This window comes from Cryptomeria japonica, chromosome 9 (genome assembly GCF_030272615.1).
Source record: "Cryptomeria japonica chromosome 9, Sugi_1.0, whole genome shotgun sequence".
Lineage (NCBI taxonomy): Eukaryota > Viridiplantae > Streptophyta > Pinopsida > Cupressales > Cupressaceae > Cryptomeria > Cryptomeria japonica.
Genome location: NC_081413.1, coordinates 207273188 through 207290145, shown reverse-complemented (window position 1 = coordinate 207290145; position 16958 = coordinate 207273188). Strand labels below are relative to the sequence as shown.

The 16958-nt window shown below is 35.2% G+C and overlaps 1 protein-coding gene across 1 annotated transcript; it reads left to right on the top strand.

The window, feature by feature from the left end:
* The first annotated feature begins 7775 nt into the window (after positions 1-7775).
* Positions 7776-16754, top strand: LOC131044493 (phytochrome). The gene is made up of 4 exons (XM_057977823.2): positions 7776-10607; positions 10860-11676; positions 15458-15748; positions 16149-16754. Exons 1-4 carry the CDS (start codon positions 8573-8575, stop codon positions 16357-16359), a joined length of 3354 nt encoding a protein of 1117 aa, XP_057833806.1. The 5' UTR covers positions 7776-8572; the 3' UTR covers positions 16360-16754.
* Positions 16755-16958: the final 204 nt, after the last annotated feature.

Below are 16958 nucleotides of genomic sequence, written 5' to 3'. Positions count from 1 at the left end.
TGGGAAAGTGTGATGCTAAAGAGAACTATTAGGATATTTCCATTATAGAAGGATGTATGAAGATCCCTTGATGGAAATCGAACCCCTAGGTTGATTCCTAATATTGACAAAAAAGATAAAGAGAGAAATGTATGTTGATTAACCAATCATTATATTAAATAGAAATTGGGATTGGTGTAGGTAGAGGCTAGTGTCAATCAAGAGTTTGATGCAAATGATGATTGTTAATTAAATTTTAGTTGATCCTTCACTAATGAAGATTTAAATATAGATAAAATAAGAATTTATAGATTTTGATAGGTTGTTGTTATGTTTGATACCAATTAAGACTAATCTAGATTGACGTGTATAAATTCATAATGATGCACAATGATCTTTTTCTTATAAATTTATCTACACCGAAGTGACCTAGGAAATAATGTCCATAAATGCCTAGCCCTAGACATAATTGAATTTTTTGGCTTGCACTCTAATTTATAATGATTATTCTTGTGATTGTTAGCTTATAAATAGAGAAGTTTAAATTTGAAAACTAGGGGACTAAATCACATTTGCAATCTAGTATAAATTCATAATCATGGGTGTTCAATATAGTCTAGGAAGGAAAATGATATACGAACTTGGCTAGTGATGTTCTTAACTAAATAATATAGTATGATAGAGTGAGGCATTCGAGTTTATTGTTAGTGAGTGTGCTAAAAGAGGGTGCTAAAATTATGCATTAAAGACATCCATGCAAGGTGGAGTAAAATGATAGAGGAACAATGTGAAGTACACACTTTCTCTTTTAAATTTTGGCCCCACCTTAATGTGTATACTAATCTAAGTAATGAAGCAAAGCAAAGCATAAATAAGTCTAATGAAAAGACCATAAAATTTCTAAATTCATAAAACTAAGCAGTTGTAGCTATTGCGTTGTATTAGTATATGGATATGCACTAGGAATCTATTAAGTATGTCATATCATCAAAGGAAAAATATTGGTCTAGGAAACTACATTTAAATTGAAGATATAATTAGTAGATGATATATCCCCGTTCAAATCATGTGCATTATGAATAATTTCCCACAAATAAAGGAAGATCGAAATAAAATTGTGACTAAATATATGTATGATCATGACATAAAAAATAAAACTCCAATTAAAAATTTGAGTATACTTGATAGTAAAACTAAGTATATAATGTATACCTAAGAGATATTGTATGGATGTAATCTATGTGAAATACACTCTCAATTTTGTCCTTGATGAGAGAAGATGTGAGTATTAAGACTGACATAAACAAATGTTATGTTGCTTTCATGTAGCAAGATCAAGTGAAAGAATGGAAGAAAAAACAACACTTTATAATTATTGATGCAAAGAGTAAATACTAAACATGAAAAATATATTTGCCAAGAATATTAGTGAATTTCAATATTAATGAGCTAACCTCACAAGAACATGTTATATAAATTAGTTATGCCCATAATAGTATACTCAATGAAGATATAATGCCCCAATGGTAAGGGTAATGATGTTTGATCATTGATTATCCCTTTGTACATATTTTTTAGATGTTTATTTATTAGTATCTTGATCATGATCATGAGAATGTACTGCTAAAAATGCATCTTTTGTAAGTGTTGGTTCTTGCTATTTATCTTTGCACAACCTTATTTTGACTAATATACCTTTATTTTGATTTCAATTTTCATTTGATTGCTAAGGTCAACCATTATACCACCTCATTATGTGTAATCAATGCCCACTTGTATGCAGATCTTGATTTAAATTTCATTTTGGTGGGCATCTTTGTTTGTAACCTTGAAGCCAAATGTTCTAGCTACATTATTTTATCTTTTTAGTAAAAGCAATATGTTCTTTATGACTAGTTTTGAAAGGATCCTCATTCAATTTTACTCACTAAAGTTGAGGTGATGCAAGTTGATCTCCTTTTAAATTAATATTAGATCCCCTTGAACCACCTTTTTATCAACAAGATGAAGTACATTTTATGCTTTAATGTTATTGTTATAGTTATCATGCATTAGCTAATAATCATTTATTTAATTATTAGTCTATTATCCTCTACACTTAAGCTAAACTTAGGCATTTAATAATATTGTAGGTATTTAATATTTATTATAATTATTAAATACAAATTATCCCTTTAGGGTTGCCCAATCTCCTTTTATAAGGATTGTATTGTACCTTTTTATTCATTCCCTCTCTGAATGATAATCTTTTTCTTCAAAGCCATTATTGCTTTTTTGCCCCCATTCTTCTCTTGTGACAGGTATTTTGCTTGCAGGTGTTCTTGGGATCTCTGAAGTTGTATTTATCAACTTCTTCATCTGCTGCTACTTGTTCTTGATTTTTTAAAAGATTTTTTGGGGGTTAGGGTTTCAAGTTTTTCAGAACTTTTTATTTGGATCTGGGGTACTTCTTTGTTTCTGGGCATTTTGGGCTCAAACCTCATCGTTGAGCTCAAAACATCTAAAAACCCCCATTTTCATATAAAATTTGTCCAATTTCGACAACTTTGGCTATGGATTTTTTGTTTTTGTTTTTTGCCCTTTTTTGGGCACGGATTTTGAGAAAAAATAAACAATTTTTTAAAAGCAGTTTAACGGCATACCCAGGCTGAATGCAACAAAAATTGTAAAAAACCTTTTATTGTTTTAAAAAATAGCACAAAAGGGGGGGGGGGGGGCGAGCTCTACAGGTTCGTACAACCTGTATGACCCGCAATAGGTCGTGGACCCTACTCTCCAGCCTCCCGTGCCTCGGGTCCACCGTCGTCGTGACGACCCCCGTCGGATGGCCTTGTCTTCCGACTGCCACAACCGTTGTGACGAACCCCGCCGACTGGCCTTGTCTTTTAGCTGCCACCGCCTACTCCGACCCTCACCCATGATGGCACTTGCAGTCGCCCTCCCGCCATGCAACCTTGACCGCCTCCTGCCTGCTGCCACCGACTGCCTCTTGGACGCCTCCCGCCCGTCACCTCCTACCTGCTACCATCGGCCCATGCCACCTCTGTGCCCCCGTCGACGTTTTCCGGCCCCCGCTGATTTTTTCGGACGAGGAGAAATTTTTTCGGTGAGATTTTTAGGTGACGAATTTTTTTTTCCGGCAAAAGGATTTTTTAGGCACCAATTTTTTTTTCCAGTGAGTTTTTCAAGCGATGAATTTTTTTGGCAGGAAAGGTAACATTCGCAGAATATTCTGCTGACATCAGCATGATGTTATGCTGACGTCAATGGTTTGGATAGTTGTGCATGGCCCCTTTGAACCCTCTTTGTGCCCTAAAAGAGGTGTTTTTTTCATTTGGCCATAACTTAGGCATACAATATCATTTTTTGGCAAACGAGATATCGTCGGAAAGCTGGTTTCGTCTACTTCTAGATTTGTGGGTTTCATCACCTAGTTTTTCTGCTGGTACATTCTATAGCCATTTGAAGTCAGAGGTGTTGTTTTTAGTTCCGAGCTCGTATCTTTTCACCAGTTTCTCCATTTTTCACGATTCTAGTGGTGTTGGGACAGTGTTTCAGAACTCTTCACATCCATCCATACACTTTTTCCAGATTTTACTCCAGGTACATTTTATTTAGTTTTTTGTTTTTTCACACTCTGATGAATTACTTGGACATATGAGCTCATGGAAACTTCTAGTTTGCTTGAGTTGACTTGTTGTTGGATGTTCTTCATGTATTTCTAGCCTTTTGTCTTCTTTGAGCATTTGATACAACATTTTGTAAGCATTTTCCTTTTTTTGCAAACACACTAAGATAAAGTGCCACTATGCCTTGCATGCATGGGATCTTGCACATCTTGTGCCTTATTGTACTCACACTCCATTATAAAGTGCCTTGGAGGGGTTTGATGTTTGCCATCTACCTTTTTCACGTGAGTGTTCCTTCCATGACATTAGGCTCATGATATGTCTCAAGTGAGTGTTCCTTCCATGACACTAGCCTTTATATGTGTTTGTACTTTCTGCTGCACTCTCGATGTTCCTGGTTCTTTGTCATGCAGTTTTTCTTTGCATTCAGTTTCAGTCTACCTGTCACCTCTCCCTTGTCAGCATTATGGGGGGGGGTTTCTTCTGCTGGCTGTTGGTTCTAATGCTTCCTTGGTTTGTTGGAGTGAGCTATGTATTCAGTATTTGTTCCTATGTACTAGACGGATGCAGTGGCTGGTTACCTATGCATTTCAGTGAGATGGATCATTTACCATATGGACACTCTTTCATTCCTATTTTTGGAGGCAACCTTCCATCTTCGATTGATCAACTCTTCAAACTTTGGTGTTTTTTACCATCTGTATCTTCGAGTTCAATTATTTGCCTTTGTTTGCCATTTGATTCGAGTAGGGTTATTTGAGGGCACTCATGCAGATTACAGTCTTCTCTACCTGATCATCTTCTATTTCAGTGGAGGTTCTTCAGATCGACAATGTTTGCAGCTTCATGCTTCAGTGTTGTTCTTCATGTTCATCCTTTGTTCTTGTTTTTTGGAACATTCTCTAGTTTGGAGGCTTCTTCAGTCCTTCACTAGCCTTCATCTCTTTTTGGAGTAGAGTTTTTTCCCATAAGGTTTTCTCTATTTCTTCACTTTACATAGATCTTTTGTACTTGGGTACCTCATCAAGCCTAGTTGTCGAGACCCATTGTTACTTTCATGCATTTTGTTTACATGCATTTTTAGTCCTTAGTTGTTTTTAGCTACTCCCTAAGTTCATCTTAAGGGGGGTTGTTAGAGTTATCATGCATTAGCTAATAATTATTTATTTAATTATTAGTCTATTATCCTCTATGCCTAAGCTAAACTTAGGCATTTAATAATATTGTAGGTATTTAATAATTATTATAATTATTAAATACACATTATCCTTTTAGGGTTGCACAATCTCCTTTTATAAGGATTGTATTGTATTTTTTTATTGATTCCCTCCTTGAATGATAATCTTTTTCTTCAGAGCCATTATTGCTTTTTTTGCCTCCATTATTCTCTTGTGATAGGTATTTTGCTTGCAGGTGTTCTTGGGATCTCTGAAGTTGTATTTCTCAACTTCTTCAGTTATAGATCTACTCGTACTATGGCCATGTCTCTAAGGATAATCTAAATAATCATTAACATTAAGAATTTTGTGATACTTTGGTTTGTATCGTTTGGTTTGATGGGAGATAAGGCGATAATATGTAGAATTTGTTACAACACTTTGAATGGAGGAATTTCCAATCTAGTAAACTTGATAAATTACTTTAGTTATAATATTATTGTGTTGACATGAAAATCATTGATAGTGTTAATGTTCTGCATATGATCGTGTTGGATAGTGGAATATGTGTATGAGGTAGATTAATAATCATGCATACAACTTACTTGAAAAGATAACATGTAATGAGATAATATATGATATTCCATAGGAGACGCAAATTATGGGTATCTAAAACTGTTATATCATTAAAGCAAATAGATGAATGCTTAAGGCATTCTAATGAATGATCACTATAGATTTCAAGAGATTAGAATTATTATGTTTAAACAAACTCTAGGTGAAGAGTAAACTGATGATTTAAAATGCAAAAATCATCTTGATTTGAGCTAATAATTTGACAAATCATTTGGTCTTTGATAATATGAATTCTAAAGAGTAGGAGCCAATTATATGTTGAAACATGTTCAACATCTATAGTGCTATCACGAGTTACTTGTGAAATGATCATTCTCAAGTTAATTCTAGTAACATCACGTTATAAAGAAAGTAAAGTATATGCTCATTAACTAAGAAAGCATCAATAAACTCTTCATTGGATAAAACTTTTAGAAACCATGCATCGCTATATACATGCACATGAATGTCAAGGGTGTAGATGAATTACTATCATGAGTGGTAGGAAGGATATTATCAACTTAAACATGACAACATCAATATATGAATTGTGATCCACCCACAATGAGTATAATTATCATTAAGCTCATGAAAATCACCATTACTAGTCATAGGATGACTATAATCATCATTAATCTCATGCACGAGTGAGGTGAATGCATATCCAAAATAGAAGGAAAACCAATTACAAGTTCTTATGAAGAATTAATTTTTTTATGTACATAATGAAATAACACATTCATGGAACACAGACCAACATCTTTGAGGTAGTAGGACATGATGTCATGAAGGATCAAAGTGTCATATGTAATGAATTGTAGAACACATTGAAATCCTTGATACATTTATGAATGAAGGCCAAAGACAATGGTTGATGGGAACTAATGACCAAGACATGGTAATAAAAAATATCCAAATGAAAGATTTACAATATATAAACCATTAAAGGTCTAAAACCATAGGTTAGATAATAAATACATAAGGACTGATCATATAAAAAACAATGAGAAAAATAGGGCAATCAAATTTAAATCTTAAATTTTTTTTTAAAATTTCACGAAAATGCAAGCAAGAAAACATATAGTATGTTTAATTTGTAGTTATAATCTAATCAATAAAATTAATTGTTGAGGTTGATTGAGTGAAAACTTAGAATTGTGAGTAATCTAAGACTAAAATTTTCAAGTTGATATGAATTAGAGCTTACTTGGAAATCAATGCAATATTGACTTTGATTGTTGAGATAGTGTGACAAAGATTTATAATTTCAATTTCAGAATTGGACTAATGATAAGAAACTTGTGATGAATGGATCTCGAGTTGGGACTTTGTTGCACCCATGACCGATAGTCCTTAGATGCTTATCATCTTTGATGAATTCATCCACTATAGAATTTTTATTTGAAGAACTATTTTATAATTATTTTCTTTGCACAAGATCACACACACATTTTTTTAATCATGAGGGGAACATACAATCAAATATTTTTGTTATTTGTGAAGCAAAGTTATAACATGCACCACTAAAATGTCTATTTCCACAAGCTACCCTTCACCTAGGAAAATCAAACTTGCTACCATCATGTGTGTTTTTTCAATAGTTTGCAATCTACCCTTGAAGATTATAAGGCTGGGGTCCCATGGGAGGGGCTTGGGCTCTATTTTTAAGGAAGAAATGGTCCCATGAGCAAATTTTTTTTCCTCTACCGGATTTGAAATCTTTCCCCCAAAAAAGGAAGCCCCTACTTTTTAGGAGGCATGCAAAAAAAGGGTGGGGCTAGAAATTGCCCCACCAACTTAGGAATTTTGTTTGCCACTTGTCAATAATCTGCAAGTTCCATTTCCCACCAAAATCAAATGAAGAGGGAAAATGACATTTATGTAATTAATTTTATATTTTTTTGTGCTCAAACTTGGGGAAAATGACATTTATTTAATTAATTTTATCTTTTTTTGTGCTCAAACTTCCTTAAATTTAGTAGTTCAAATTTTTAAGCTGGTTGCATAACAAAACTCATGAGACCACCATGCTTAAATTTTTCCTAAAAATTCTCACTGCCCCAACTCTATTTTTAAGAAAGCCCCCCTCCATAGAACCCCAAGCCTAAGAATTATTTTATATATATCTATTAAAAATTATTTATATTTTTCAATGACTTGCAATCTATCCTTGAAGACTATAAGAATTATTTTATCTATATTTATTAAAAATATTTTATTTTATTATAAATTTTTAAATTAAATATATATAAATCCTTCAGTATATTTTTAACTTTTTTTGCCCATTACACTCTCCTATTTCATCACTATACTCGTATCTAAAATAATATTTTCAATCTAACGAAAAAAAGCAAACAAGACTTTCCAAAGCTGTATATAAAGTTATCACCGAACTCAAAGGATTTCCTTCTAAAACAATACAATATCAACACGAGCTTCTGAAGTACTAATGTTAGACACAGTTAAAACCTCCATTATATTCTCTTCCAGATCTGTTTGCGCTGCGATTCTGTTCTAATGCTTGTCCTGCTATTTAAAGCTACCTCCGGTAACTAACCAACCCATCTTCGGTTTCGTTGAGAAAATGTAGTCTGTAATTTCCCAAAGTTTTTCAGGGCAACATACCCAGGGCATCAAAAAAAGCCTTTAAAAGGTAAAGGTTTGGACCATATCTAGTAAGGTTTATTAGGGAATGCTTGTTTATTTCTACTTTGGTGCTGTTTGATCTCGTCGACGTTATCAAAATTTCATTTTGGTTCATTCTTTAAAGAGAAAGGGTACACCAGCTGATGCTCCGAAGCAGAAAGAGTCAGAATCTGCCCATTGATTCCTGTGGTAGATAATTACTTTGTAAGGTACTAATACCGATACATTTTAGGATAGGATACAGCGAAATTTTGTGTAGTGAAAAAACAAAACCTATTATTTAGAAGGGCACAGCTTCATATATGCATCTGAGGTGGGCACAGTGCACGCTTATTAAGATACATACCCATTTAACAGTGGCACATCTGTCAATGGAGATGGGTTGTTCTGATTTTTCTAGGCTGCCCATGTGGGTATCTGGGATTTCTTAGAAGATTGTAGATACTCAATTACATTGTTAAGGTCCCTTCTGGGTATTGATTTTGGACTCTTCCTATAGCTGAACAAGAATTTTGAATTGAATCTCTCGGCAAGTCTTTGATCAATATGGCATCCTCTAAGCCCACCCATTCTTCAGGGAGTTCTGCTAGATCAAGGCACAGTGCACGAATAATGGCCCAAACAACTATAGATGCAAGGCTCCATGCAGATTTTGAAGAGTCTGGCCAACAGTTTGATTACTCCAAATCCACTAATAGTACTTTAGAGATTGTGACGTCAAACACAGTGTCTTCCTACTTGCAGCAGATACAGAGAGGAAAGTTGCTTCAGTCATTTGGGTGCATGCTTGCAGTGGATGAGAAGACATTTTCAGTGATTGCTTACAGTGAAAATGCCCCAGAAATGCTCACAGTGGCACCTCATGCTGTTCCCACTGTTGGGGAGCAAGATGCTTTGGGAATTGGAACTGACGCTACTAAAATTTTTACTCCTTCCAGTGCTGTTGCATTGCAGAAGGCTGTGGCGTTTACAGAGGTGAATCTTCTGAATCCAATTCTGGTTCATTGCAAAAATTCAGGTAAGCCCTTCTATGCTATACTTCATAGAGTTGATATGGGTTTGGTAATAGATTTTGAGCCCGTTAGGGCTTCAGATGTTGCTATGACTGCTGCTGGAGCAATGCAGACCTATAAGCTTGCGGGAAAGGCCATATCACGGTTGCAATCTATGCCATCTGGAGATATCGGTCTGTTGTGTGACATGGTTGTACAGGAGGTGAGGGAATTAACTGGTTATGATCGTGTTATGGCGTATAAATTCCATGATGATGATCATGGGGAGGTGATATCTGAAATTAGGAGATCCGATTTGGAACCTTATCTGGGTTTGCACTATCCTGCAACAGATATCCCGCAGGCCTCAAGATTTTTATTTATGAAGAATAGAGTAAGAATGATTTGTGATTGTTGTGCACCCCCTGTAAGCGTAGTAGAGGACAAGAGATTACCCAGAGAATTGAATTTGTGTGGATCAACATTGAGAGCACCTCATGGTTGCCATGCACAATACATGTCCAACATGGGCACCATAGCGTCTCTGGTGATGGCTGTAATCATCAATGAGAAAGAAGAAGAGGAAGGAGACAGTGAGGGACAACAGCAACAGAAAGGGAGGAGGCTTTGGGGGCTTGTAGTTTGTCATCACACTAGTCCACGATTTGTTCCATTTCCTCTGAGGTATGCTTGTGAATTCTTGATGCAAGTTTTTGGAATTCAACTCAACAAGGAAGTTGAGTTAGCCGCCCAGTTGAGAGAGAAACACATTTTGCGAACCCAAACTTTGCTTTGTGACATGCTGCTTCGAGATGCTCCTGTGGGAATTGTCACGCAGAAGCCTAACATAACGGATCTTGTTAGGTGTAATGGTGCTGCCCTCTACTATGGTAAAAACATTTGGCTTCTTGGAACAACTCCTACTGAGGCACAAATACTTGATATTGTCGACTGGATTTCTGAATACCACATGGATTCCACGGGTTTGAGCACAGATAGCCTTGCAGAGGCAGGGTATCCTGGAGCTGCATTATTAGCCGATGCAGTTTGTGGAATGGCTGCAGTCAGAATCACTTCTAAAGACTTTTTGTTTTGGTTCCGATCCCATACTGCAAAGGAAATCAAATGGGGAGGTGCTAAACATGATGCCAGTGATAAAGATGATGGCAGGAAAATGCATCCTCGATCTTCATTCAAGGCATTCCTTGAAGTGATCAAAAGAAGAAGTATACCTTGGGATGATGTTGAGATGGATGCCATTCATTCTTTGCAGCTCATACTGAGGGGCTCTTTTAAAGACTCGGATGACAGTGATGGAAAGGCAATGATACACACACAAATCAATGATTTGAGAATTCAGGGAATGGATGAATTAAATGCAGTCACGAATGAGATGGTAAGACTGATTGAAACAGCAACAGCACCAATCTTCGCTGTTGATGCTTTTGGTCTGGTAAATGGATGGAATACAAAAGTTGCTGAACTCACTGGGTTGTCTGCGGAGGAGGTTCTCGGAGAGCCTTTAGTCAACCTCGTTGAGGTGAACTCAATTGAGACTGTGAAAAGGATGCTCTGCTTGGCTTTGCAAGGTGATCAAATCATTCCAGTATTATTTCTAACATAGAAATATTTAAATGCCTTCATTTCAGTTAGAATCCATTCTCACTGTTGGTTTCAAAATGATAGGCTGAATAAGTTAATCAAGTTGCTGAACCTTGATTGTTTTTCATTACAAAAGTTCTTATATTATAAGAATGACTGTGGCAATCTTATCAGATCTTTCTATCCTTTCTATTTTGATTAGGCTGAGTTAGTCTTACAGGATATTTCAATAACTGCAGGGCAAGAAGAGCAAAACATTGAAATCAAACTGAAAAGACATGGCATGCAGGAGGAAAAAGGTTCAGTAATATTAATTGTAAATGCATGCTCAAGCAGGGACCCAAAGAACAATGTTGTGGGTGTGTGTTTTGTAGCTCAGGATGTGACAGGAGAAAAGATTGTTATGGATAAATTCACTCGTATTCAAGGTGATTACAGGGCAATAGTTCAGAATCCAAATGCCTTGATTCCTCCTATATTTGGAGCAGATGAATTTGGCTGGTGTTCTGAATGGAATTTGGCTATGGAAAAGCTGTCTGGGTGGAAAAGGGAGGAGATAATGGATAAAATGCTATTAGGAGAAGTTTTTGGCCTTCACATGACATGCTGTCGTCTTAAAGGTCAAAATACTATGACAAAGCTCAGGATTGTACTCAATAGTGCAATGGCAGGGCAAGAGACAGAAAAAATTCCTTTTGGATTTTTTGATCGTCATGGAAAATATGTAGAAGCCTTACTTTCTGCAAACAAGAAAGTAGACGAAGAGGGAACAATCACAGGCATTTTCTGCTTTTTGCATATTACGAGCCCAGAGCTTCAACAAGCATTACATGTGCAGCGTATGTCAGAACAAACAGCTATGAGAAGACTTAAGGAATTAGCATATCTTCGAATGGAAATAAAAAATCCACTTCATGGAATCATGTTTACAGGAAAGTTGATTGAAGACACTGATCTGAAGGAAGAACAGAAACAACTAGTTCAAACAAGTTTATTTTGCCAAAGACAGCTGTTAAAAATTCTGGATGACATGGACTTAGAAAGCATTGAAGACGGGTATGTTAATATTTTTTATGGTATGGTCTTTAACATTGAACAAATTATAACATTTAGTGATCTTGTCCTTGTTGATTTTGCAACTAGTGTATGCATTGTCATGGAAAACCCAACTTACCAGTCCATGATGTCAAAATTTTTAGTATGACTTTCCTTATCACATCAATATAATTTTACAGATAGCAGTCATAAATCTCAATTCTAGCGTAGAGAAATATATTCAGGCATTTTGACTAGATTAAACTAGGAGCATTCAACAGAAACAATCTGATATGCTTACAAACCCCCACCACCAAACTTCTTAAATTTCACGATCTTCTTAGTTCACTTGCTATTAAAGACATGTTTTTGTGACCTGGTGCAAGTGTATTAAGGATTGTCTCTGGAGGACAGATGACATCACTTGATTGACCATGAATTATAATGCACTATGGAGGTCAGGACAAATCATGGAAGACAAAGTTAGAACTTGCTAATCAAAATTCCAAATGAGAGAGAAAACTAGAATTAAGATGATGACTTCTTCATGGCTTGTATGGAGCATCAACAACTCCTAAATCATACACCAGAATTCCTACAGAGGAAGTAAACTTTTTATATTTCACATTGGTTTCTGTTTTGTTGTGTCAAATTTAGACATTCAGCTAATAGCATAGTTAGTTGTATAGGGTGCATAAAGAAAAATGAATGCTTTATAGGAACGTATAAATTATATCACTGAATCATTCTTTGAACCTATAGGAAAGATTTTTGTAGGCACTGGGTACCTGTCCATTTTATTCTTTCCCAATTTTTGTGGGATGGTACTGTATTAAATAGAGGGTATTAGAAAGATTGGAGATGGGTATGTTCTTATTGGTATATGGCATTCAAATGATAGCTTAGTTAATAACCTTGTTCTTGTGTAATTTTGGTAGCTAGCATGCATTTTTGTGGTAAAGCAAACTCTCAAAAACTATCATTTTGTAAAAACTGTTTCCTTGGTATTTTATTATGGCATTTGTTTACTTCAGCCCTCATACTCATTTTTATTTAAACACCATATGTTTAAAACCATTTTAAATTGGATTGAAGAGTAATAACCTTATATGTCCTATTATCTGTGTTATACTATGCCAAGCTTTATGAATATTAAGCTCATTGCTAATGGTTTGAGACAACATAGCAAAATCTTATATTTAGACTTTGATTTTCATCCCCATCCTTGAAAGTAAAAAGCTTCAGCTCTTCTGCAGTATTTTATAGACATGTATTTGTGACCTGATGCACCCGTTCAAGCAAGTTCTTTAAAAAGAAACATATGGCTTCTTCAAACGTGAATCAGGTGACACATTGAAGGTGCAGTATTGATCTGAAATATATCATGAGAATTTACAGCCAAACTTTGGAAAGAACTAAAGTGAAAAAGGAACGTCACTAAGATTTTTTGGTGCATTGCTACAAATGCTTTTTATACTCTACCCCTATTCTGCGAGCAGCTTCAGGCTGCCTTGAGTCTCCTTTTCTCATGCTACCCCGACATGTCTATATTTCAAGAGATTTGGGATGGCACACATTGCTAGTTTCATCAATCGTCTAGAGAATCATTATTTCTGGAATTCTTTCCTTGTACCCCACAGACCGTTCTTTTATGGTTATTTTCATATGTTTTTAACTTTTTTGTTATTTCATCTGAAATCAACTGTGTTGTATCTGTAGTGTTTCTCTAGATACAACAGAGTTGATTCTAGATAAGATAACTAAAACATTTACATTCTCAAAGATATAATTATCAGATCTTTTACCAGCCCATTAATAGGGGTTAATAACTTAATAAGAGGCGAGCCACTATCTTCCTTGGATTTTATGGCCATTAATCAAGTGTTCTCCTCCAGGCACTGTCTCCATCACCTTGTCAACTTTATTTTCTTGGAAAATGGGCTTTTGTCTCACGTCGCAATTTATAATGTTTGTAACAATGGCACTATCTTTCTTGACATGTTTAAGGTTTATACTGAAATTTGTTATTTTGTGCTTGTCTCTTCTTCGTTTTAGATGTTGGAGCTCTATTTGACACTGTATTGCTATTGCTACTGGGTGTACTTTTGAATCCCATTCAGATACTTCAGTCGTTCCTGGGGATTATATTATTTTTCTTTCTTTTGATAAAAAACTCTTATGCTAAAAGATTACAATAAGATCTCACTACCATGCAGTTCAATACCTATTTGTAGCATTGTTTAAGATGCCATTTGGTTAGTTTAAGGGCTGGCACTGCCATGGTTGAGATTCGAGACTAAGCCTACAAAAGTAATGTCAATTTAAATGTGGAGTGCCTATCCTCCCCAGTTATGTTGATAAATACCTCAGATGAGTTTCTTTCAAGAACAGAGAGTTGCCCCTTAAATTCTAGTTTGCTTTTGTTATGTATGCAAATTATCAGCTGATGATAAAAGGAATATCAAATGCAAGGATGGACTTATAATGACCTCTAATACAACATTATAATGTGGGCACATTCAGCCTACTCATGTAATAAAGATATATGGACCCATTCATTTTGTTCATTGTGCAATTTGCTGTATCTCTGTCTTATTCGTATCCTCTCACATATAATCTTGTATTGCTATTAACCAGTTAGGAAACAAACCTCTTGTTTCACTTTGGATGGATCCACCAATTTCCTACTTTCCCTCTAATTAATCAGATTTTTCTGTAGAAGAATTTGGGTTAGTTTAGAATAGAGCTCATGTTCCTCTGATATTTCCTTTGATTATAAATTGTTCTATTTTTCTAGAATGTATTTTCCTTGTTTATTTTTCTTGAAATTTTATTATCGTATATCCTTGAACTCAATTTGGAAATGGTATTGCTTGTTTTTCTTCACATCTTTTTCATCTTTCACAAGATATATGCTTCAAAAATGTTGATGTGTTTGGTGGTTGATCTGTCAGAGTGAATGTCAATTGCTTAGCTTAGTTCTATGTTTACTCTTTGTATGATCACGGATTGTTAAATGCTTTTGTATGCTGAAAATTCTCCATGAGGAATGGCTTAGGAAAGAAACAATTTCTTGAAAGAAAGGAAATAATGAACTTATATTAGTGTCAAAAAAGAAGCAAATGAGATCAATGGGGCTGTTAAGTACATTCAATATAAAAATAGCAACACGGGAGTGCATTAGGCATTTCTGTTCTATATTTGTGTAAAATTAAATACAATATCCATGAAAATGATTATATGCTGAGTAAAAACTGCATGTCAATTTATTATGCTGCACATCTGTCCTAGAATGTATTCTTGAGATTCAAGTGTCAGGCATATTGTGGTTTAGTGAGCACAATGTAGTGCATTATTGACCCATTGGACTTTGAAATCTCATCAAATTTCTACAGAATGCTTATTTTCTCACTGCTTGTTTATGTTGGCATCTTTAATTGTTTACAGATTTGTAATATATTGTGAACTCAAACTATTGCCATCGAGTCCTAGTATCAGTTGTTAATTAAGGTAATTCAGGAAGTTTTAAGGTATCCCGGTCTTCCTATATGACTGATTGGTAGTTGTTTGGAACTGGACACTGTTGAAACTACTTGGACTAAAAAATCCCATCAAATTTTCTAGAGAATGTTCATTTTCTCACTGCTTGTTTATGTTGGCATCTTTAATTGTTTACAGATTTGTAATATATTATTATATTGTGAACTCAAGCTATTGCCATCAAGTCTTTGTATCAGTTGTTAATAAAGGTAGTTCAGGAAGTTTGAAGGTATCCTGATCTCCTTATATGATTGATTGGTAGTTATTTGGAATTGGACACTGTCGAATTTACATTAGGAGCACTGCTTGATTCCGTCATTAGTCAAGTGATGATACAATGTGAAGAAAAGGGACTGGAGATGATTCATGATTCGCCAAAAGAAATGATTACGACCTGCCTATTTGGAGATCAGTTGAGACTTCAGCAAATTTTGGCAAATTTCCTAGGAATTGTTATGAGGTTCACACCCCTAAAAGGTTGGGTTGGAATCAAAGTCTGTTCAACCAAAAAGCATTTGGGTGGTGGTGTACATGTCATGCACTTAGAATTCAGGTATGGTATTTCTGTTTTTTAAATATTAGTTTAATAGCGCTTTTATACATAATGTTTTTTTCACCATGTTCAAGCAACAGAGAATACGCCACTGAAATATAAGGTTATGCTGAGGATAGTGAGCTGTCAAATGTGTACAACCCATTTTAAATTTGCAGCTTCAACAAACTGCAAAAGCAATGTCCTGGAAGCATTGTTCATAATGCGGCTGGATTGGAATAAATTTCTATATATAAGTTATAATGATGTTGTGGATGGTTTTATATGATACATAGAAAGTCAAATATCACAAAGCACAAAGTGCTTTATGTATGTCTTGATTCAATTGACTGAGATGCAAAGAAACTTACTGTCAATTAGATAGCACCATCTTAACAACAAAGAGAATTTTCTTATGCAGGATTAGTCATCCAGGCCGGGGATTGCCAGAGGAATTGGTGCAACAGATGTTTAATCTGGATAATGACATATCTCAGGAGGGTTTTGGATTGCTCGTTTGCCGAAAGCTTGTAAAACTTATGAATGGTGATGTGCAGTATGTCCGAGGAGGAGGAAAACCATCCTTTGTTATTGTTGTGGAGCTCGCTTCAGGTCAAAATGATGAATCATAGATTTTTTTCTTTAATACAAAAGAGTTTAAACTTTCATTTTGCTTTTGAAAGTTTAGTGTGGGACCAAGCACTTAGTTTGGAATTCAACCTATACCATTGTAAGTTCAAAGAGGATGGTTGGCTGTTTGAAGTGAAAGGGCTTATGAGGCAAGGTTGGCATGAGGTTGAGGTCGGTTGATTATCAGAAATTTTGTTGAATCCTAAGAATTTTCAACATTTCCAACATACAACAATCTAAATGTAGCAGTTCAAAGGTGTGCCTCATTTGTGTTCCCTGCCATGCAAACAAGTTATTAATAAGTAGAGCAGGGTGTGAATTATTTCTTTTCCACTTTGAATTTCACTATTGTGGCTTAACTCTGAGAAATTAATGGTTAGGTTTGTAATTAAGATAATTTGTTGTATAGTAGCCGCTTCTCATATGAATTAATTTTAAAAATGCAGTAGTATTTGGCTTGCATTTACAAAAGTTTTTGTTGGAAAATGACTGTAATCTGAGAATTGAAGTCTTGTAAACCTAGTTTATTTAGATTGGCCTCGTGACAGTAGCCTCTTAACACGTGATTGTACTTAGTACTATATCTCGATTCATTGGTAAA

Excerpts from the sequence above, each read along its gene's own strand:
- LOC131044493 (XM_057977823.2), top strand. The coding sequence starts at position 8,573 with ATGGCATCCTCTAAGCCCACCCATTCTTCAGGGAGTTCTGCTAGATCA. Across the intron at positions 10,608-10,859 it reads GCTCTGCTTGGCTTTGCAAG|GGCAAGAAGAGCAAAACATT; the intron begins GTGATCAAATCA and ends CAATAACTGCAG. Across the intron at positions 15,749-16,148 it reads GTCATGCACTTAGAATTCAG|GATTAGTCATCCAGGCCGGG; the intron begins GTATGGTATTTC and ends TTTCTTATGCAG.